General features: G+C 38.9%; 4 protein-coding genes across 10 annotated transcripts in view; 2 read left to right on the top strand and 2 right to left on the bottom strand.

Moving 5' to 3' along the window:
- Positions 1-1,809, bottom strand: part of etv7 (ETS variant transcription factor 7) — an 8,318-nt gene extending 6,509 nt beyond the window's left edge. Inside the window, exons 1-4 of one of the 2 annotated variants that reach the window (XM_015031171.1) lie at positions 1,407-1,809; positions 1,083-1,221; positions 815-979; positions 560-736 (exon numbers count right to left, since the gene is read on the bottom strand). In XM_015031171.1, the coding sequence (XP_014886657.1) occupies positions 560-736; positions 815-979; positions 1,083-1,221; positions 1,407-1,439 (514 nt within the window). In that variant the 5' untranslated portion in view covers positions 1,440-1,809. The remainder of the gene's footprint in view (positions 1-559; positions 737-814; positions 980-1,082; positions 1,222-1,406) is intronic. The other variant, XM_015031170.1, reaches the window with a different exon arrangement.
- An 85-nt stretch (positions 1,810-1,894) lies between these two features.
- On the top strand, positions 1,895-3,720 carry LOC106946662 (uncharacterized methyltransferase YdaC). Its single transcript, XM_015031172.1, has 4 exons — positions 1,895-2,172; positions 2,715-2,971; positions 3,174-3,354; positions 3,440-3,720. The coding sequence occupies exons 2-4, from the start codon at positions 2,717-2,719 to the stop codon at positions 3,634-3,636; spliced, it is 633 nt and encodes a 210-aa protein (XP_014886658.1). The 5' UTR covers positions 1,895-2,172; positions 2,715-2,716; the 3' UTR covers positions 3,637-3,720.
- Positions 3,721-4,589: 869 nt separating this feature from the next.
- On the top strand, positions 4,590-7,805 carry ube2t (ubiquitin-conjugating enzyme E2T (putative)). The gene is made up of 7 exons (XM_015031167.1): positions 4,590-4,681; positions 5,510-5,619; positions 5,939-6,008; positions 6,089-6,194; positions 6,301-6,399; positions 6,572-6,655; positions 7,524-7,805. Exons 2-7 carry the CDS (start codon positions 5,511-5,513, stop codon positions 7,638-7,640), a joined length of 585 nt encoding a protein of 194 aa, XP_014886653.1. The 5' UTR covers positions 4,590-4,681; position 5,510; the 3' UTR covers positions 7,641-7,805.
- Positions 7,806-7,868: 63 nt separating this feature from the next.
- The window catches only part of lgr6 (leucine-rich repeat containing G protein-coupled receptor 6), a 69,804-nt gene continuing 56,682 nt past the window's right edge, over positions 7,869-20,990 (bottom strand). For 3 of the 6 annotated variants that reach the window (XM_015031163.1, XM_015031164.1, XM_015031165.1), the window contains 14 exons: positions 18,601-18,816; positions 17,237-17,308; positions 15,681-15,749; positions 15,168-15,239; positions 14,052-14,123; positions 13,604-13,672; positions 13,361-13,432; positions 13,077-13,142; positions 12,403-12,474; positions 11,615-11,686; positions 11,084-11,209; positions 10,587-10,741; positions 10,153-10,233; positions 7,870-10,065 (listed from right to left, as the gene is read on the bottom strand). In XM_015031163.1, coding sequence (XP_014886649.1) covers positions 8,921-10,065; positions 10,153-10,233; positions 10,587-10,741; positions 11,084-11,209; positions 11,615-11,686; positions 12,403-12,474; positions 13,077-13,142; positions 13,361-13,432; positions 13,604-13,672; positions 14,052-14,123; positions 15,168-15,239; positions 15,681-15,749; positions 17,237-17,308; positions 18,601-18,816 — 2,359 coding nt within the window. In that variant the 3' untranslated portion in view covers positions 7,870-8,920. Of the gene's footprint in view, positions 10,066-10,152; positions 10,234-10,586; positions 10,742-11,083; positions 11,210-11,614; positions 11,687-12,402; positions 12,475-13,076; positions 13,143-13,360; positions 13,433-13,603; positions 13,673-14,051; positions 14,124-15,167; positions 15,240-15,680; positions 15,750-17,236; positions 17,309-18,600; positions 18,817-20,990 lie in introns of all 6 variants that reach the window. The other 3 variants (XM_015031162.1, XM_015031161.1, XM_015031166.1) reach the window with 2 other exon arrangements.

Here is a 20,990-nt window from a genome sequence, read left to right as displayed (position 1 = left end):
TGTTTGGGGTGTTGTGCTTAATGCGGCGTTCCCCCTTAAATCCTTTTTTTTTTTTTTTTTTTTTTTTTTTTTTTTGCAATCTTTAATATGATTTGTCCCCACATGCTTCTGTGTTTATCTTCGTACATGTTTGCATCGGCTCAGCTCAACTTCTGTGTTCCTGCCAAAAAGAAGCGCCCGGCATTGTTGTGCAACCTCCATGTTTCAAAATAAAGATGGTGTGTTAGCATTAGTTTTCTAAATGAATACACACACATAGTGTTTTGGATATGTAACTATTTGAGTTTGAAAATTCTGCACTACGTTGTGTTGGTCCATCACATAAAGCCCAGATGAAATACACTGAAGTTTGTGGTTGCAAGGTAAAAAAAGTTGTGAAAAAGTCTAAAGAGGGGTACAAAATTTTACAAGACACTACGCAGGTTTTGATTTGCAAATGTTACTAAATGTTACTTACTCAGTGCAATTCACTTAGTAAAAAAAATAATTAAAAAAAAAAGATCAAAAGACATTTCTAGTGTGGCTAAAACAAAAAGAGACTAGAAGTCCATGTTCTGACCTGGGCTCCCACTGACTATGGCAGACTGTGGCTCTTGGACAGAGTGAGAAGGTATCCGGCTGCTGACCGGAGCCTGAATGTGTCCACCCACCGCCGGAGCAGAAACATTCGGGGACTGGCAGACAACACTCCTCCTTTGTTGCTTTACACATTGAAGGATCTCATAAAGAACGTCACCTTGAGGAAAACCACCAACGATTATTTAAAAATGTATATGTTTTTTACATATAATAAAAACAAGAGATTAAATTGTACCTGAGCTCGGACAGCGGCGTCTAAAGTCTTCTTTTGTCAGCAGGCAAAGGGCCCTGCCATTCATCTCAAAATGCCCCTTTTCTGGTCGGCGTAACGAGTACTCCTTCTGAGCCCAGTGGAGCCAGTGGGCAACATCCTCCTTATCCCACAGAGATGGATTTATTCCTAATAAGAAAACACTGACTTGAACAGGTGGAGCAAAACTATTTGTGGGCAGAAATTAAAATCTGTTTTCATTTCATTTAAGATGGTCAAAAATAGATCTCACTCAGTCTTCCAGGTAGATGCCACAGATCCTCCTGAGTGTGAGGACTGAGCAAAGGAGGTTGACTTGAGGGAGGGTGATGTACAGCTGGAGGAAAGCTGACCTCCCTCCCATGCATTATGGCTGAAGGACTGGTTTCTTGCTAAGAATATTGGAAACAAGTGCAGTGGGTAGTGCAGAAAAAAACAAAGCATTTTTTAAAAATAAAACATAAACTGGCTTCTGTTAAAGATTGATTATGTGTGTTTAATAAAACATTAAAACTGATTTAAGCTTAGGAGAATAACCTAGATTGTCGGAAGTTTAGCCCCAGAGACTTTTACTTACCTTGATCAAAGGTGACGGGGAAACGCTCGCCATGTAAACGTCCCTTATCTTTTAGATTGCACCAGAAAAACGGGACTATTTTTCTCATAAGCTGACTCGTCGAGTAACTAAAAAAAAATTACATCACGCCTTCCCAAACTCCTTTTTTTATTTTTTTTTTAAAAAGAAAACACGATGTTGTCGATGAACAAATAAAACAAACTGCACTATTTTCACATTCGACCCTTCCGGGAAATGAAAACGAAAGAAACCTAATCCCCGTAGGGGGTGTGTGCAAAACAAGCTCATTGGTGGAAGGCATCGCGCACCTTTCCAAAAAAACCTGACTGCAGCTCCAGAGGGCAGTTATGGAAGAAGTAACTTGTTAGATATTACATGTAAAGGGTTTTTTTTTTTTTTTTTTTACCCCCCGTACTTTTGCGTATTAAATAATATTAAGTGGAAGGGACTGAAAGAAAACATGTAATTGTATGTAACCTTTTAACCATTTCATTTTGTAAACTGTCTCTGTGCCCCGAGGACATTTCTCCGTCGAAAAACAACAGCAAAAGATTTAATTTCAAGGAACTTCCTGGTAAAAATGAAGGGTAAAGACAAAAACAGAAGGACGAGGGCGGCTGTAAACCAGCGGGGGTGTGAAAAGGAAGAGAAAGGAGACGCGCTTGCGTCGACCAAGCACGAATAGGAGCTCGTCCCTTTGCTCCTCCTCTTCTAAAACAGGAAGAGCTCAAACACTTGAGCTGGAGAGAGTTTCTCTGGAAAGAAAGTAAGTATGCAATATACGCGAGAGGGACGGGCTGGATTAAACATAGCCTTAAAACGACAGCCGCCATGTTGGTGTTACTTGCAATAGGTTGAGGAAAAGTAAAGAAAAAAAAAAAAAAGCTGGAAGGGGCTCCCTACGGGACACCGCTCAAAAACAATCCCTTTAAAGATGGAGAGCAAAAAACTCAGAAAATCAAGTATTTTTAGGAGAAACTAGCTGCAACATCATACATCCAAGCTAAGTTATTCTGTTTTTTTTTTTTGTTTTGTTTTTGTTTTTTTTAAAGCAAAAGTAATAAAATAAGAGACATTTAACCTGGACGACGAAGAAAAAAACCTGGGCTAAGTCAGTGGTCCAAAGTTCTCTTTTCAGAGAAGAGTAAACAAAGGTGGTAGTAGACGACCCAAAAATCGAGTTCAACAGATTTATTTCAACATGGCATGGTGACAATGACTTTTTTTCTACTCTGTGTTACCATCAGTTTGCATTAAAAAGGCTCCACAGATATTCTAAGTGGGGTCTCTGGGGTCTAATGTCCCCAGGCATGTGGGCTGCAAAATTGGGGAGCCAGTTGGGCAGGCCAACCCGATCTGTGGTTGGGTGGTTGGTCAGCAAGATGTTCAAAACTCGCAACAAGGTTCTTGAGGAGCGTGCCGTTCAGCTGTGTGGGATCCAACCTGGGGACACGGTGCTGGAGCTTGGTCATGGCCCGGGTCTGGGTCTGGAGTTAGCAGCCAAACTCCTCACTGCGCCTACAGGTCACATGATCGGAGTGGATTACTCTGACTACATGCATCAGGTGAGGTGTTTTCATATTATTACATAGATGTGTGGGTTGTTTTTTTTTGTTTTTTTTCCAAATTTTAATGAAGAAAGTGCCTGAAAAACAACAATCCCTGCATTTAATACTAATTAATGGCAAAGTAGATGTTAGACATGTGGAAAGAGTGGTGATATTTTCCTTTTGAAACTTCAAATAGTTTTATTTTCTGCCATGACAGATGGCCAGAGAACGAGTGCAGGAATTTTTGGAAAGTGGCAAAGTGAGCCTCCATCACTGTGATGTCTCAGCCATGCCTCTGAAGGACAGCAGTGTGGATAAAGTTTTTCACTGCAACTGCTACTACTTTTGGCCCGACCTCAAGAAAGCAGCCTTAGAAATCCACCGTGTAATGAAACCAGGTAAGACACACTATGTTCTTGAGGTACATAAAAAAGGTTAAATTTAAACACTTTTTTTTTTTTTTTTTTTGCCTTTTCACCCTAGGAGGACTTATTGTCACAACACTGAGGCATTCCCATGTAGCTGTTTTAGCAGCTAAGCGAGTGATGCCAGGGGAGAACTGGCGCCCTGAGGCCTACATGGCAGCTCTGAGAGACTCTGGCTTCACTGACATCAGGATGGAAGACACGCAACACAGAAACATAACCTTTCAGGCTATTTATGCCACGGCATTAAAGTGAGACAGTGTTTAACTCACGAATGAATCAATCAATAAGTCATATTTGTAACTCTAAAGAATAAAAGATAAACCTTTCCTGAAATAATTTTGTGAGAAAATAATTGTGGTATGTACTGCTTGGAAAAAAAAAAACAACAACACATCAGTGACCAAATAAATTATTATATCAATACTTTTACAAATTGAATGTTTGAACTTAGACATATTGACAAGGAAAAAGCAATAGAAAATGTGAGGGTGTGGGGGGGAGAAGACTCATTCTATAAAATCTGAAGGAAAACTGAGAAATGAAGAGAATTGGAAGGAGTGCTACACTTTCAGCTTGAGTGTGGGAACAAAGCACAGGTCAATGGAAATGTCACCAGAAAGAAACATAGCAGCTAACTGCAAAGATTATATTTGTTTAGCTCAATCGAATGATCAAAAAAGTAAATAATAAAAAAAATAACTAAACAACACACAGTAGAGAGAGAGACTAATTAAAGAAAAATAATAATGTATAGTGTGATTGCATTAACACAAAAATAAATCTTAAAACAAAATGTAAACACGATAAATTATTTAGGAAATACCTAATTTTCCTTTTTTAATGTCTGACTGATAAGTAATGGCATTATTGGCCAAATACATATGTGTTATGATGCAATGTGTATTTATCAACCTAAGATAAGCATTAAATGCATTTTCAAACTGTTTGAAAATGCTCTTTGAACATAGCAAGGCAATATTTTTATTGACTATTTGTGAGAATCTAGGAGAACGAAAATCCACTTGTTGATACTCAATGAATAAGTTCCAAATACGATGTACTAAAATATCTGTTGTAGTCCCCATTACTTAGAGACTGATGTGAATAAAGTGCACATATTTTTGTCGCGGCTCCGTAACAGTTGATGGCGCTATTCACCTTCTCAACCACAACAAGATCAGCACGAGAAGAAGTGTGACGCTGAAGAGGGAAATCCGAAAACAGTCCTCTCTGAGCTCCTTTTCCTCTCTGTGTTTACGAGTTTTTAATTCTTCAGTGAGTGCAACGTGTGTGACAGGTAAGAAAACGTAAAGAAATGAGCTTCTAATACTATGTGTGGACGATCTGGAGAAATTACCTTGATTACCTTGATACATGGGTACCGTAACTTGAGCAGTTAGCTTATTTATGGTCGGTTAACAACCGAGAGAAATACAGACGAGATGACCAACTATCTTATAAATATAAACGTGCTACCAAAGACGGTGAAAATGACGTTAAATTCGGCGCTTAAATAACGCCGAACTGGATTAATTTTAAAATGGCCGCATACTATGTAAAACAGAGTTTGTGAAACTAGTCAAATCCTCGTTTTATTTACGACAACTGTGAGCAATATTAGTATTACTTGAGATTCGGCTTAGAATAATTAACAGTTGAATTAGGTCAGACATTGACAGAATTGTTATGAATTTAAGACACATTCTATAGATAACCTCGGACCAGTACAAAGTTTGTGATTTAACCTTTGAGTTTTTTTTTTGTTTTTTTTTTTTTAAACAAAGCAAACCAAAATTGCTTTAAGTCAACAAAAATGACTTAAATTAGCTCAACAAAAGTGATCTAATTTAAAAGCTTTGTGAATTAGGTCACCACAGCCAAATCTTAAACTAAAAAACACCAATTTTTAAAACCGTAAACTGTTTTAAAATATCCTGAACTAGTCTCATAGTTGGTTGCTAATCAGAATGCGAGGATCTAATTTCACAATTTTTATACTGCTTTGATGTGGAGTCGGGTTCAGTTTTCATGTCGTATGCCGCACCCTCATGTTTACATGACGCCACTTATAATTGTGTGGGAAAATTGCTTTCAGTTTACTTTTTTTTTTTCTTCCACTCTAAAGAATGCAGAGAGCTTCCCGTTTGAAGCGTGAACTTCAGATGTTGAGCACTGAGCCTCCTCCTGGGATAACATGCTGGCAGACCGAGGAGCGGATTGATGACCTCCGAGCACGTAGGCTTACTGTCACTGGGCCTGAAGCAGTTAGAAATGTTTCCATAACGGAGCAATAGTCAGGATGACAGTTCAGAAATGATGGGAGCTATAACTTTACATGAGGATAAACCGTAAACATGCCCATTTTCCCGGGTATGACAAAATAAAAACATGTATTGGGTAGACATTTAAATTTCTCCATGTGGTCTAAATTTTAATCCTTGATACTTTTACAACCTTTTGGATATAATTGCATAACTCTGTTTTTTAAATTTAATTAACTGTTATTCAATTCAGCTCTATCTTGGTAATTCATTAGTATCACTTTACCTTGCAGAGATCGTTGGCGGTGTAGGAACTCCTTATGAAGGTGGACTCTTCTCCCTGGAGGTGAAGATCCCAGAAAGGTACTTTTCTGTCCATTTGAACACTCATGAAACCGACGTAACCATTTAAACGCAACAGGTCTGCTATTTATGTGCCTTAGGTATCCATTTGAACCTCCAAACATACGCTTCTTGACCCCAATCTACCACCCAAACATTGACAACTCGGGACGAATCTGCCATGATGCTCTTAAACTCCCGCCAAAGGTTGTGAGAAGTATAGTGCAATTTGTATGCTGTCAACTATTTAAGCTTCTTTTCTCAAATCAGATGCAATAATCAGCTGGGTTTTCTTTGTTTTGTTTTTATTCAGGGTGCCTGGAAACCATCTCTAAATATCTCCACAGTCCTCACCTCAATCCAACTGCTCATGGCTGAGCCCAATCCAGATGACCCACTTATGGCTGACATAGTGAGTCGCATTTTTGTTTTCCTTTAGCCACATATATATTACCATGTGTTTGAGGTGCTTCATTAAGGGTTTGGAGGAACTTAAAATATATTTTTGGATATTGCCACTGCTCTAAATCGAAAGTCTTTTGATTCTTATTTATTGAATGCTTATTTATGTACTTTAAATCCAGTCATCAGAGTTCAAGTACAACAAATACCTCTTCACAGAGAAGGCCAAGAAGTGGACACAGGAACATGCAATTCAGACAAACAAAGTAAGACATATTATCTCATTTTCTTCTACCTCTGTCATTTGATCTGTGCATGAATAGGATGTTTGTAGTTCCACAATTCTTTATTTTCGGTCCTGCTAGTACCGATTGTGTAGTAGTTCATTTGAACCACAAGGCTGTGCTGTGGATTCTAGATTGAACATAAGCTACAGGATAATGTATCTTCTGCAATTTTAAGTCAAATTTCATTCAAAGGTTTTGGGGCACCGCTTATTTTGTTGTTCTGCTTCAAGCACGACAAAATACAACAGATTTATGTATAGGATTTTTTATTTATTGACATTTTGTGAGTCTTTTTGTAGGTTTTTCAAAAATGTTTCATCTGGGTATCTGCAGCTTTACTTGCTTTCTGTCTGTTCCATGTACTCTTGTTTGAAAAAAGTTAAGACTATTTTTGGTGAGGAGCTGGTTGTGTCACAAAGCAAGTTGTCACACTTATTCCCACAGCAGTATCACCTCAATATTGCACATAGTGAATGGATTTACTGAAATTATAATTTTTGAACCCGTATTTGAGATCTTTAGGATATAGTTAGCTTGCAGCACCTTTTCCATTGCTCCTTTCTTCTCAGAATTCCCACAGGATTTTACCAATAGCTTTGTGGGCTCAACTAATGTAACAATGCATCTGAATAACCTGGAAAAAAAATGTGCTAGACTAACATTGGCAACAGATTGCAGTTTATATATATTTTTTACTATGTTGGATCTTCAAGCACCAGTTTCAAATCTTGAGTTTGTTGTAATTTGTACTAATTTTGTTCTGAATTTATAGTCTACGTTAGGTAACAGAATATCATACATTTGTAGAGTTTTTCGAAAATAATAGTTTTTGTGTGTCCTTGATCAGAGAGTTGTGGGAGACGACAAAGAAAATGCTCCGGATCAGAAATTATCATCTCGGAAACGGGATGCACTCTGTTCCCAGCAGGAGGCAGAAGAACCGCTGAAGAGACCTTGCATGTAGTTTTCTTCATTCAGTTGTTTTAGCTGTCTGATCTTGGTTAGCATAGCATCCTTTCTTTTTGCTTTCTTGTTCTGACGTGTTGCTTATATGTTGAATAGATGCATTTCATGAACTGAATCTTTATAAGTTGACTGTTTCTGTGTATAATAAAAGTTTGAGGATCTACACCTTATGGATGTTGTGTGTTTTTTTGTATCATAAGCAGAGAGGTTCAAGTTTATACAACATGTTGATCATAATTTTATTCTAACATACATTTAAAAGACATATAAAGTATGTACAACCTAAGTGGTACAAGTTTTTATTTTGTACAAACTAAAATTTTTATTTCTCAATGTATAAAATTATATATTTGCTGTTTATAAAAAGGAGACAAACATCAATAAGGCTGTAGTGAGTCAATACCATAGTTCAGAGGTAGTTACATTGTATGTATATAAAGATCGCTTTCCTACTCTAAGGTTGGCAGAAATACAGCTACGTCCCATTCAAACCATAAGACTGCTTAACTCTTGTTTGACAAAGTTGCATGTTTTTGAGCATAATTATGTAAACCATATAAAAATACATGTGCAACCCTGATCAGTTTCGCATTATTTTCCACTTATTTCAGACAAATTGCTCTATTACACAGCTGTAAAGTTTTATATGTGGCTATAAAAACTGCTCTGGAACAAACATATTAACTTAAACTTGGGAAATTTGATAGTATGATTGACAATACCCCCCCCCCCTTTTTTTTTGGAACAAAACAACTTAATGCTATGACAGAATTGTATTTAAAAACAAAACTTAAATGCTATTAAACAATATGCAATTTCTGAGCTGCATTTCTCATCACATTTCAGTATAAACATTTATTCCCTCAGAGTAGACCTTTAATTTGTCTGTAGCTTTGATTCTCAATGTGATTAACAGCTTTTTTGCATTGCATTGTTTATTCAGCTCCTTGTTTGACTCGGTCCGCTGGATAGTCTCTGAAATTGTCCCTTAGTTCAACAGTACTGGCAAAAGAAGAAACTTTTCATCCTGCTCTCTGGTCAGAAAGACTGTTCGCTTGTCAATCTCTCTTTACTAGTCAACATCTTTTGTTGACTCATTCTCAAGAGTTTATAGATAGGTAGCCCAGAAATGCTGCGGTCCTTGAATCTCCAGATTTTTCCCCCTATATTTTTAAACATCTGTTTCAGGGGCTCATTGATATAAGGCGAGTCATTGTAGCACAGCACAGAAGGAAAAATAGTAAGAATCGCATCTTGATCCAAACTCCCCATGCTTCCTCATTCTGTCACCCTCTCCCTTCCTTTGGCTGTCGCGATTGGTACTTGGCAAGGGATGAGGTGAACGGAGGATGTAGAGGAACACTGAGAAAACCTGGTCGTTTCTCGTCCGGGCTGGGGAGTAGACCCTTCCCTGTACATGGCATCGGCATCAGTCAGTGACACCTGTGTTGAAGAATCCGAGCAGGAGCTCTTTTCTGTCTCCACAGAAACTAGTGAGTCCAAGGTGCGGTCGCGGCGCAGCTGTGGGCGAGTTTTGGGGCGAGACCAGGAGAACAACTGAGAGTGATCTCTTGTGAAAAGAAGAAAGAGCAGAGGGTTGAGGCAAGCGGGCAGGGGCTGTAACAGAAGGAGGACTGATTTTAGAACCTCTTCCCCCAAAGAAAGAAGACCCAGAAGAGAACAAAGTGATAGGAAAGCTACCGGTATGTAGAGAAGGCCATTAGTAAAGATAAGCCAGGCGACATGTTTGATCATGGCGCAGTCCCACAACCCCTCACACTCCCCCCGAAGTAGCTCCCAATATAGGCGGATATATGAACCTGTGACAATAAGCAAGCAAATGGTGTTCATCATTATGAGCGCCAAAGGGAAGCCCAGGGAGGATGGCAAGCGAGAAGATGGGGTAGGAAGGGGTGACGGAAGGCAGAAAGGTGAAGAGCCATACTCCCCCACTCCAACTAGTGGGAGTGAAGCAATTGTGAGGCAGAGGGTGAGACAGAAATATGCACATGTGCGTACACTGCTAAGGGACGGTGATTTCCCATAGGCACGGGCACATGTCACGCTTGCACCACACTGCACTGCTGCCAGAGTCAGCAGCAGCACGCTTGCCTCGGACGCAAACACCCAAACCCATCCTGTCGCTTGACAACCAGGTCCACCCTCCCAGCGGGCTCCATGGTCATTGAATTCTCCAAGGGTCAGAGCATCCACAAGGACCAGTGTGCATGTACACACACCCATCAGCAGGTTAGAGGCACCCATACAGGCCACAATAAAGCGGAGTGGCGACAGGCTGCCCGGTGATCCAAAGAGAGACAGGAACAGAATGGCGTTTCCCAGCAAAGACACCAGGGAGATGGACCACAAGCCAATGCGGACTAGCCAGCTGCCCAGGAGGGAGTCACAGGGACGGAACGGACCTGCGACATAACGGACACAAAACTGTTGTCAGTACTTGTCACAGCAAATTGAAAGCTTTGTCATATCAAATCTGAGACGTCACCTACCAGGCATGGGGGTGCATTGGACACTGGTCTGTAACTTGGATTCTTCTATTTCCAACTGAAACTCCTCCAGATCAGGGTCATCTAGAAGACAGGATTGTTTATATGATCAAAATACAAGGACTGAAGTTCTTTGCATTGTGTATGGATATTATGTGGCCTATTGTCTGTGTTGTTGTTTTTCAGTGAGGTAACTGGTACTCATAAAATTCAATTTTCAGTGTCTATCTTTTATCATTTAAGGTGGAACAAAACTCAATTACACAGATATCAAGGTTTAACAGCTCTTTGTCATAGTTACAGAATTTGTACACTCAGTAATATAATTTTAGTTTTTATGGTTTTGATCATGTTGTTAATCACCATGTGATAGGTAGGTTTGTCTTTTTGGTTAAGCAATTGAACTTAATGTGGTTGAGTGTGGATTGTAGTCTTACAGTTAGTGTCTGCATGGACTGGGTACATGGCCACCGTCCTCTTGTGAAGGTCTTCATTTGTGTTGCTCAGCTCTGTGTCCCACTGGGTGGTGGGCTTGTAGGTGTTACAGGATGCATACACACAGCACTGGTAGGCATAAGGCATCTCTATCACCCTGTTGCAGATGGGAACAATATTAATCATCATAACGAAGAAGATTCCATGGCAGGTGGTATTTAGGCAAAGTACGACCTTTGAGGTTCAAACCATAATGCTTTTGGTTTGACTCCTTGACATTATGGCTCAGACATTCAAAGAAATTAGCATAAAGAGTTAACTTTGTAATTGAGATGTCTTTTTTTATTGTCCAAGTTGAATTCAGAAATGCTTTGCAGCAGTACTTTGTATTTTGCTGGTTGCGTATAGCACGTCCACCTGAATTTTTGAACTGGCTTTAAGCGCAGACATTTTTTTTAGCGTAGGCCATATTTTGATAGGTGATATTTTTGTACATTACCTCATTTGTGGGAAGTGATCAGGACTGAAGGCCTCATATAAGTCTTTGTTCCCCCTGAGTTTGAGATGAGTGAGGCCTCCTAAACCTGCAACTGGTACAGAGCTGAGGCGGTTCTCAGTCAGGTCTCTATGTTTAAAAAATAAATAAATAAAAAGAAACAAAATGTTATGCATGCGAAGTCCTTAGAGTAAAAGGAAAAAGTTTAGTCTCTTTGATTCTCTAACCTGTTCAGACATGCTATCAGATTATCTCTGGATAGTACCTACTATCAGATTAGATAAACAAACTTCAGTCTTCACTCAAAGTATGCAATTTTAAGTTGGCATGACTTGAAATGAGATTGTTGGCTAAAAATGTGTTAAGGCCAAAAATGTTGTGTTAACCCGTAGTGATTACGCCCACATTTCTGACATACTGATATATTCTGATACACAACCTTGTCACCCATTTTAAGTGGGGAAGGGACTGCTAAAGAATCAGATAAACTGTATGACAGGCTAAGTGAGAGATGTGTATCTGGTTTTTGCTCACAGTTTGATCAAAGAATGGAGTGAGGTGAAGGCATCTGGGTGGATCCACTCAATCATGTTCCAGCTTAGATCACTGTCAGAGAAAAACAATAAAGTGAACTCAATGTACTTACTGGAGTTACAGTTATGCTCATCATTCAGGCTTCCTATGTAGTATTACAAAGTGTGGGATTTGGATATGAAAACTGTTTAGGAACTTTGTAGTCTGATCCTGTAGATGTCAGTATTAGGAAATATAAAATACTCATTTTGACTTGACCAATGCCTTTTCATCTTTCACTAGTCGTGTTTTTATCTTTAAAAGTCATTAAGAAAGTTATTTCTTCTCTTTAATGTTGTTTCTGTTTCATACTTCTAATATTTTAAAGAGGTCAACCCATTTGGTATTTCTGAAATAGCTACGAAAAGCTCCCATACATATATCATTTGCTATTTTCATTGGCATGTTGTAAGTCACAAAATATTTTATTCACAAATGGACTTCATTTATCTATCACTTTTCAAATATTACTGGTCTGTCAAAGTACTTTACATTAAAAGCCTCATTCACTAAATGGCATAATTGAATACAGTATACACTAACTATCTTCAAATATCCACAATTACTCTGAAACATTGGGACAATTTGGAGTTACTGCCAAAATTCAAACATATGATCTAGATCTTCTGGCCATAAAACGTTTTCACGTCATTTCAATACTGACCCACTCCAATGTAGACAACGAATTTCAACAGAACTAATGTGAGACGAAGAGAGAAAAGAAAAACATAGATCAAGGATCAACTCACAGTGCTCTAAGAGAGGTGAGCTGCTGAAAGGTGCTTGACTCTATTCTTCTGACTTGATTATGCTGCAGACCACTGTTGTATACAAAGACACAGAGGCTTTTATGCAGTGACGTAAACAAAATGTACACAAGTTGAACAAAAAATTCTGACACATAGGTGGCGTATATGGCAAACAACATTTGTAACAAGTTGGAATTGTTTAAAAGAGAAAATGAAAACTGCTGCAAAAACAGCCTAAAACATTGACTAGTTAAGATATAATCATGTTTAAAGTAATACAAAAAACATGCCTACTGTTTATGGAATTCAAAAATTGTTTAATGTGTTGAGATGGCTTTTCTTTAGTTGCCTATCCAAGACTGTTTGCATTTTCAAGGAAACGATTTCCAGACAGACATTTTTTTGTGAGGGAAAAGTGTAATGACTTTTTCTATGAGCCAACTGACCAGCAGTGTTCAGTAATAGATGGGGGAGGGGCAGTGCTACCTTATTTTATGTTTCATACATGTGGAAAAAAATTGAGCTTCTCTAGCAACTTATTGGGTATACTTTGAACTCTTTGAAACTTTAGCAGTTTTAAAAATGTAATTGTTCAAAATGCACAACCACCTTGTTCCCGGTATCCGGCCCATCCCTGTATGTAAACAGTAATTTAGAAAGGGAAAATAACTCACATCTCTTGAAGTGCAGAGCAGTGGTAAAAACTGGGAAGATCCTCAATCTGGTTGTATGACAACTCTCTACAACAGTACATAGAAATAATGCATTAAAAAAAAAAATCACATGCTATGTTGGAAATCAATGACCAGCTATATTTACACATTTATTTTTTTGCTATTTCTCGAGGTGAATTTGAGTGATGGCTTTAGGACACAGGTCTCTTGATTTGGTTTTTCTATCATTTTTTAGTTTTATTGACCCTGTTCATGTGTGTGCCTGTCTATATGTGTGCACTCACAGCACTCTGAGATGAGGCAGCTGCTCACATAGGTCTAGGGGAAGAGCTGAGAGACCAGCCCGAGTCAATGTCCTACAGAGAAAAAAAAAAAAAAAAACATTGTTGGAGAGCAAGTAAATCCTAGAATCTCATCAGTCTTATTTGGGTGGACAGGCAATTGGCTTGGTTTGCCAAACCTTTGTTCCTCGTATCTTAGAGCATCCCATAATTTCTTAAATATTACTTTGCGTGTTTGATACTTACAAAATCTCAAGGCTGGTTGTTCCTTTCAAATCCGGAAACTCTTGAATTTGGGTTGCCCCATTCAAGGAACTGATGCCAAGCAAAAAGAAAAAGAACAAAAAAACTAAACAATTGCTTTTCTCCCCTCCCTTCCCCTCTTATGCTCACACACACATGCACAATCGCAGAACCTGTCTAACAGCTCATTGCAGCCATCAAGCTATTTCTCCAACATCAACACAGGCTGTTTTGGCCCTCTCACCAGACATCATAAGTCACACTATTCAACATGTTCTTACAGCACACTCTCTCTTACCACATCAGCACACGGCACAGCAATACAGTAACACAACATCATTCAGTAGGCCATTACACATGTCCGCTGAGCTCTGGCTGCAATGGCTAGAGGATGATTTAAACAGTGTTTGCGCTAACTCACTGGAATGGCTTTTATTGACCACATACTTACAGTGTGTGCAGCTTTGGTAAGAACTGGAAAGCAGATTTCCCCACAAACTGGATTGGGTTCTCATAAAAGTGACTGCAAGAAAATGAGGAAAAAAATACCGTCGGGACCAGATATTTAAATATACTATATGAAATAACACAAATAACCATTTTTTTCTCTTTGCACGATATTAAATTAAATTTCTGATTTATGTCAGTGTGGATGACCATATTAATTTCTGTTTTGCTTGTAGCTAGTTTGTCTGTACATTTAGGGTCATTGTTTATTCGGAGAACCCATTTGTGCTTTTAAGTTAACTTAGACTTTGACATCATGACTGATTTATTGAGACGTTTCAATATTTACACGATATTTTTTCTCATGCAGAAACCCTTTCTGCAGCCAAACATCTTCACAAAATGACACCATCACTGCCATACTTCATAGATGAAATGCTGGTATCAGGCTTTTTGGCTTCTCTCTTTTTCCTATAACTGCAACAATAGTCATTATGGCCGAACACTTTGATATTAGTTCTGTCAAACCACAGGACAATTCTGCCCAATGTAAATTCATAACCGGAGTACATTTGCAAAATACAATCTGTCTTTTTGTGTTGCTACTGGAGTCGTTTTATTTAGCTGCAGTTAATGTTGCTCTCCTTCCAACTTTAACCAGCATCTTTAAAAGATCTTCTGTTTTTGTTTGGGGACCGACTTGTACATTTTTACAGCAAACCCGATTCAAGTCTGGGACAAAGAACATACTGACCCTCTTAAGGAGTATGATAGTTGAACATTCCCATGGTGTTTATACTGGCGAACAATGGTTTAAACAAATGAACTTAATAAAGCTCGGGTTCTAAAGAAATCTATTTCTCATTATTATGCCATTTAGTAAAAAGGAAAATCCTCTTGGCAATCCTAACTGAGCTAAATTAGGAATGATTTAATCCGATTTAATCTCCGTTCCTTTTTAAATCCATTGTATGTAAATCTCTGGTTTCAACTGTATGTAGACACATGCTGTGTAATCTGCTTTGAATGAGCTGCGTTGTAAGTGATGTTGACGTGCAATTCCAGTTGTGTTTATTTGATATGTTCACGTTGTAGCACTGTGATTAAGCATGAAACTCACATGGTTTGGAGCTGAGGGTTTCCCACAAAGGCCCTCTCAGGAATCGCTTTGATGTTGTTGTTATGGAAGCCCCTGAACATGCAAAAACATCATGTTAGTTATTCTCTCAATCAATATGTTTTGCATTTCGGGCCTTTTGGAGGAGCGACAATGTGTGTGTGAGTGAGAGTGTGAGTCATGTGCCCCTCGCGTTGCACCTGCCGCTGCACAGCTGAAGAACATTTTTGGATACATGAGACGTAAACACACAACACATACGCTGTATCTGTGACACATATGCACGCTGCGAAACATCTGCTGAAGCCGAGGAAAAAACATGGTTTGTGCGTGTGCGTCTGTGTGTATGTGCAGGGCGAGTGGCTGCGTGGGTGTGTAGCCAGCACCTGCTTGGGGCGAGAGAGATTGTATCCGAGTGCCACATTAAAATCACTTAACGGGATTACTCGGGATAACACAACCACGATAGTCATGCCGGGCAGGTGTGTTTTCGTGTGTGTGTGCACGGATACTCACAGTTCCTGAAGTTTGCTCAGTGTCCTGATTGCCATAGGGAACTCCTGAAGATCATTGTAGTTTAAATCCCTGCAAGTCAAATAAAGTCATGGTTAAATAATATCTAAAGTCGTTATGTCCGATTTTGCCCCGTACATGGCATCAACATTTCATAATAACGTTCTCCCTCAGTAGCACAGTGGAGCCAGTCCATTCCCAAAAAAAACAAAAACAGACAGAGACAAGTCAATCAGGCTTAAACAACACCAGAAACAAACTAAATGAGAAATTAATGTCAATGTGTTTGCACATGAAATCACTCTGATTAGTGTAGTTTTTGTGTAACAAAGTTAGACAACCTTTTAAAAGTTGATTTTTCTTATTTAAACTTTGCTTTTTCAACAAGCCACTGAGATTTTCTGCGGTCTTTATGCAATGCCTACAGTGATGCAAGAATGATAAAGTACTGGAGCTCTCATTTTAAAATTGCCTTTTGCACAGAGCTGCTGGTTTTACATGGTAAGGGCTAGCTGCTCACCTCACTCTTAACTGAAATCTCTCTCCATTTGTTCAATAGTATATATATATTCAATAGTATATATATATATATATATATACATGCTAGAGATTGATGTAGGTTGTGGTTATGCATATATCTCATAAAGAAAGCCGCTGCAAGAGATTAACCCCTCATACCAGCACAATCTCCACGTCAGTGACACCTGTCATCTTACCCTGCCGAACCATCGGTCTCTACCGCCCTGTGACAGCCCAATCACTTTAACACTCACTATTCTTGTCCAAAAGGCTCCATCTCTTTTTCACTTTCTCTGGTTTCCCTTCATCCTCTGCAGAGTTTCCCAGCATGCATTATGGCTTTCAACATGAGTATAAAGCGAGCCATACGTTTATGATTGCACGGGCAAAGGTACTTGAATATATTCGCACATATGCTCGCTCGCCCACACACATTCTCATAAAGAAATAATGCATAATTTTTTTACACTTCAACAGGTTGTTAAAGCAGCATGCCAGAAACTGTGTTTTCATCAGACCACCATGAATTTTGCAGGAGGCTTCTCACACTTTCTTTCACTGTGTCAGTTTTCTGCGGTCTCCATATTGGCATGTGGTTAGGATTAGGTTATTGAGGCTATGGCACGTCCTCCAAGAAAACTCCGCTAGAGCCACGCTGTGCTGTTCTTGACCTTACTGCCTAGCAATTACTAAGCATAACACAGAGGACTCCATTGATGATGCTTCAAGGTAATCAAAGTGGATCGTTTCATCTTTGCATTCCTGTTCAATTGTCGCTTGTGGTTCTGCGAATTGCTCGAGCACCTGCTGAAATTATCAGTACATTAATCATTATGACTTTATAATTTAGAGCCACAGTGCAAACTTTTTGGCACACGTTACATATGATTTATAAAAAACACATCTCAAGGCTTTCTTCATAACACCCAGCACTATTGTGTGTAAAGTATGAGGAAAGACTGCACACAGTATGAGAAATTATGCCATTTAATTGCATTCGCTTTCTGAGGTATTTATATTCTAACTTTGTGGATACTCACAGTGTCTCCAGACTCTGTAAACCTTCAAAGCATCTTGAACCCATGCTCTGTATGTGGTTGTTGTGGAGATGCCTGGGAAAAGTCCATAAAGATTCATGATTTTGGGGAGTAAAACTAGCCAATTAGTTTGCCTATTAACACTCGGTAGAGATGCAGAATAGTAAATAAATATTTCAAGTTCAATTTATTTCTAATGAGGCTATTGATCTGCAATTTACACCGGATGTACGCAACAACCAAGGCAATTGACACATACAAAGAAATTAACACCACAGATTGCTCCATAAAGTAAGTTCTGTGCAATACACTGGAGACAATTTATGGCAAAAAGATTATTATTACATAATGAAACAGCCATCTCCCGGTGCTTCGCACAATATTTCTCACTGAGGAGTCAAAAGAATAATCGGATCAGTTCTGCAAGAGCCAAGAATCTCTTGCCGAGTGCTTAAAACAAAAAAGACCTGGAATTAACTAGAACAGTGTTTTCATGGAAACAGTAAGTAATACATTCAACCACAATGGCATCTATGAACATTCACTGCACAGAGTCCACTACAGAAATAAACAAGTTGAAACTTGTTTAAAGTTTTCTGCAAAATATTTAGACATATCAAATACTGGCAAAATACAGTCTGATCAAATGAAACCAAAGCTGATCTGCTGGGATGTTATTGCACACACCCTGTCTGAAGCAGAAGAAACACTGCAGACCACCCCAAAACCACCATACCGACAATATTTGTAAGTGGGAACATCATGGTGTGGGGTTGTTTTTCAGCAAATGCTAGTGGCAGACTTTACTTAATTAAGAGAAGACTAAAATGAACTGGGACATTCTTGATGAGGATATGAAGATGAAACAGGGGTAGATTTTTCAGTAAAATTATTCCAGTCAGGGAAACCCTCAACTTGTTTCATAGGTAGAAAATAAAGCTATTTTAATGACCAGGTCAGTCCCGTAAGTTGAATTCATTTAAATTTAAAGAACTGAAGATTAGAGTAAATGGAAAAGACATCTAGAATCCAGAACACATTTTATGTGGAATGATGGGTCAAAATTACATCTGCAGTATTTTCTCCATTTCCTCCACTCACATTTATCTTTTTTTTTTTAAAAAAAAAAGTATTTTTTCCCCAAGTGGTAACTCAATTTTAATATGTTTTCAGTACTTATCTCCTGTTCCATTCCATTTTATCGCACATAATTTTATTTATGGACTTGTGTGGATTAATGGGGTTGTTACGAAATCTGGTGTAGATTTCATGTAAAGATGGCCTCTGAATATGCATTCACTGAAACAGACATCGACAAGTTTATCATTTCTGCTGTAAAAAAAGGCACAAATCAAGATGTCACTTACAGCACCACAAGGCCAGAGAGGTTGGTGAACGCATAATCAGGTATGTGGGTGATCTGGTTGAGGGCCAGCGTCATTGCCTGCAAAGAGGACAGGGAGCCCAAGGCCGTCACCGGTATTTCTGTTAGGGAGTTGTCGTCCAACCACAGGTGTCTCAAAGAGCAAACGCCTTTGAAGGCCTCAGGTGGAACCTTGCTCAGGAGGTTGGCATCAAGACGCCTGTGGGACGAAAAGCACAATAATTACTTGAGTTGCGTGTTTTTTTGTTTGAATACCTTTTTGTATTTGTGGTTATGCGTCATGACGCTAGACACTTTGGATTATGGGAACGGTATTATAAGGATTACAGCTCCTTTATTTCCTCTCTTTCATCTTTGCTGCAACCTCTTTAGAGTGCCTCATTATGATTTATTCCCCTGCTAAATAAGCTATGTCGACCTTCACCAGTACAGACACGTATCAAAAGCGAGATGAGAAAAACACAAACATGTAGGAATGACTACACTGAGCCTGTTTTCCCTGTCCTCGAGTTATTTATGTTGTATAAAGATTTCTTCGATCCATGTCTGGAAAAAGGGAAAGGCCATTAAAGGCGTCCTCAGCCGTTCTTCCTGTCGGCATTCTTTCCATCAGAATCTCAGTTACTATCGGGACTGACGGTGCTCCATCAAACACCACAAACACTTTTTCTTTCATCTGCAGAAGTTATGACCGTGAACACTTTTATGTCTTGAACCATAGAAAACCTAAAATATGTTTGTCTTCTTTATCCTTTAATATCCTATACCCAGAGGCAAAGAGTCTGGATACACAAATCCCGGGCAAATACGCACATGGATACACACTGTCGATAGTGATGAATGATCCCCTCAAGGCAGGGTTGACAAGCTGAGACCACTTCCTTTTACTATTCTTTTTTTTGTCTGGCCCTTCACATTCATTCATTAATCTCTCTTTGCTCCCTCTGGCCCCTCTCCATTCATTTTCAACATCAACACTGATCCACTCCCAGCTTTTGTGAACCTCTTGAGTCTCTCTCCTTAGCTCTTTTCCATCTTTCAAACATCCTTGCTTATCAGTCTTTCACTGAGCGCCTTTGATTCTTTTGGTCCTCATCCTCATCACCCCTCCGAGGTTACACCAAAGAGAAAGCGTCATCAAAGTGAAATGTGAACTTGAACTCTGGACTTTTCTCTGCAGAAAGATTTTCCATCGAGGGGAGCAACTGTACACACTGGCAGATGCTTAAATCGAAAGACCCATGGAACATACATGTATGTGCACACACACAGCTTCATGGCATTGGGTTATGTTCTAAGTGTTGTTAAAAAATGTTTGCCCTCTTACTTCTGTTTTTATTTGTAGCACCTAAGTGCTTCAGATCATCTTATCCTGAGAAAATAGTAAATCCTTTCCTAACTAACAGGGCCTTCTAAGAAACATTATCATATAAAACTATTTAGTATTTGTACCACACTTGGCAAATATTGGCAGACATTTTTAATAACTAGCAATCGGTCTTTCTGAAGTTATTTTACAATGTCTTCCCAAGTCTTTTTGTAGGATTGTTTGAGTTCAGCTACACTGGGTGTTTCAGAACATGGACGACCTGTTTAAGTCTGTGCCACAACATTACAATAAGATTTAAATCCTAATTTTGACAAGGTCTCTCCATCCATTGTCTATATTATAACAGGTATACTCAATACTTCCTTATCCTCAAAAGGTTCATAGGGAAGCAGGTGCATATCTTCTGCAGTCATCAGGTAAAAGGCACCCTGCCCAGTCTGTCAAAGGGAACTACAGAGATAGACCTTACAAACAACTGCAAACACTCTAAGGGCAATTTAGATTGATAACCGTGAAACATGTTTCCTGAATCTCAGTGTCAGTTTCAGTGGGGGTTTTTCTCAGAAGTCTGAGAAAAAAAAAAAAAAAAAAAAAAAAAAAAAAAAAAAAAAAAAAAACCTAACTCCATGCAGCCAGATGCCAGGTCAGGATTCAAACCCAGGGCCTTGAAAACCTTCAGACAGTCATAAGCCATTGTCTGATTTTATCCTTCAGAGTTTTGGGGTAAAGAACATAATTATAATATGATTTATGTCTTGAAGAAGCAAAGCAGTTCATGATCATCACTGTGTCACCACCATATTTCACTTTAGGTTTTATTCTAAAATGCTGCATAGTTGTATAAACAATGTAATGGGATGCACTTTCCAAAACTCTTGTGGATCACCAGGATGTTTTTTATGTTGATGTTTCTTTGTTTATTTTTGGCAAAAATGAGATTTCCACAGAAAATGTTTTGTAATACTTTCCAGTCTGATAGATGTCAGCAACTTTGTCATCTGTTCATAAATTTCTGTAGATAAGACAATGATGTGTTGCTTTTG

This window comes from Poecilia latipinna, unplaced genomic scaffold, assembly GCF_001443285.1.
Source record: "Poecilia latipinna isolate Pla-1442-1.1 unplaced genomic scaffold, P_latipinna-1.0 Scaffold199, whole genome shotgun sequence".
In the NCBI taxonomy this organism is placed as follows: domain Eukaryota; kingdom Metazoa; phylum Chordata; class Actinopteri; order Cyprinodontiformes; family Poeciliidae; genus Poecilia; species Poecilia latipinna.
The sequence above is the reverse complement of the archived record's forward strand: the minus strand, read 5'-3'. Positions and strand labels throughout refer to the sequence as shown.

Excerpts from the sequence above, each read along its gene's own strand:
- LOC106946662 (XM_015031172.1), top strand. The coding sequence starts at position 2,717 with ATGTGGGCTGCAAAATTGGGGAGCCAGTTGGGCAGGCCAACCCGATCT. Across the intron at positions 2,972-3,173 it reads ACTCTGACTACATGCATCAG|ATGGCCAGAGAACGAGTGCA; the intron begins GTGAGGTGTTTT and ends CTGCCATGACAG. Across the intron at positions 3,355-3,439 it reads CCACCGTGTAATGAAACCAG|GAGGACTTATTGTCACAACA; the intron begins GTAAGACACACT and ends TTTTCACCCTAG.
- ube2t (XM_015031167.1), top strand. The coding sequence starts at position 5,511 with ATGCAGAGAGCTTCCCGTTTGAAGCGTGAACTTCAGATGTTGAGCACT. Across the intron at positions 6,009-6,088 it reads GAGGTGAAGATCCCAGAAAG|GTATCCATTTGAACCTCCAA; the intron begins GTACTTTTCTGT and ends TATGTGCCTTAG. Across the intron at positions 6,656-7,523 it reads ATGCAATTCAGACAAACAAA|AGAGTTGTGGGAGACGACAA; the intron begins GTAAGACATATT and ends GTCCTTGATCAG.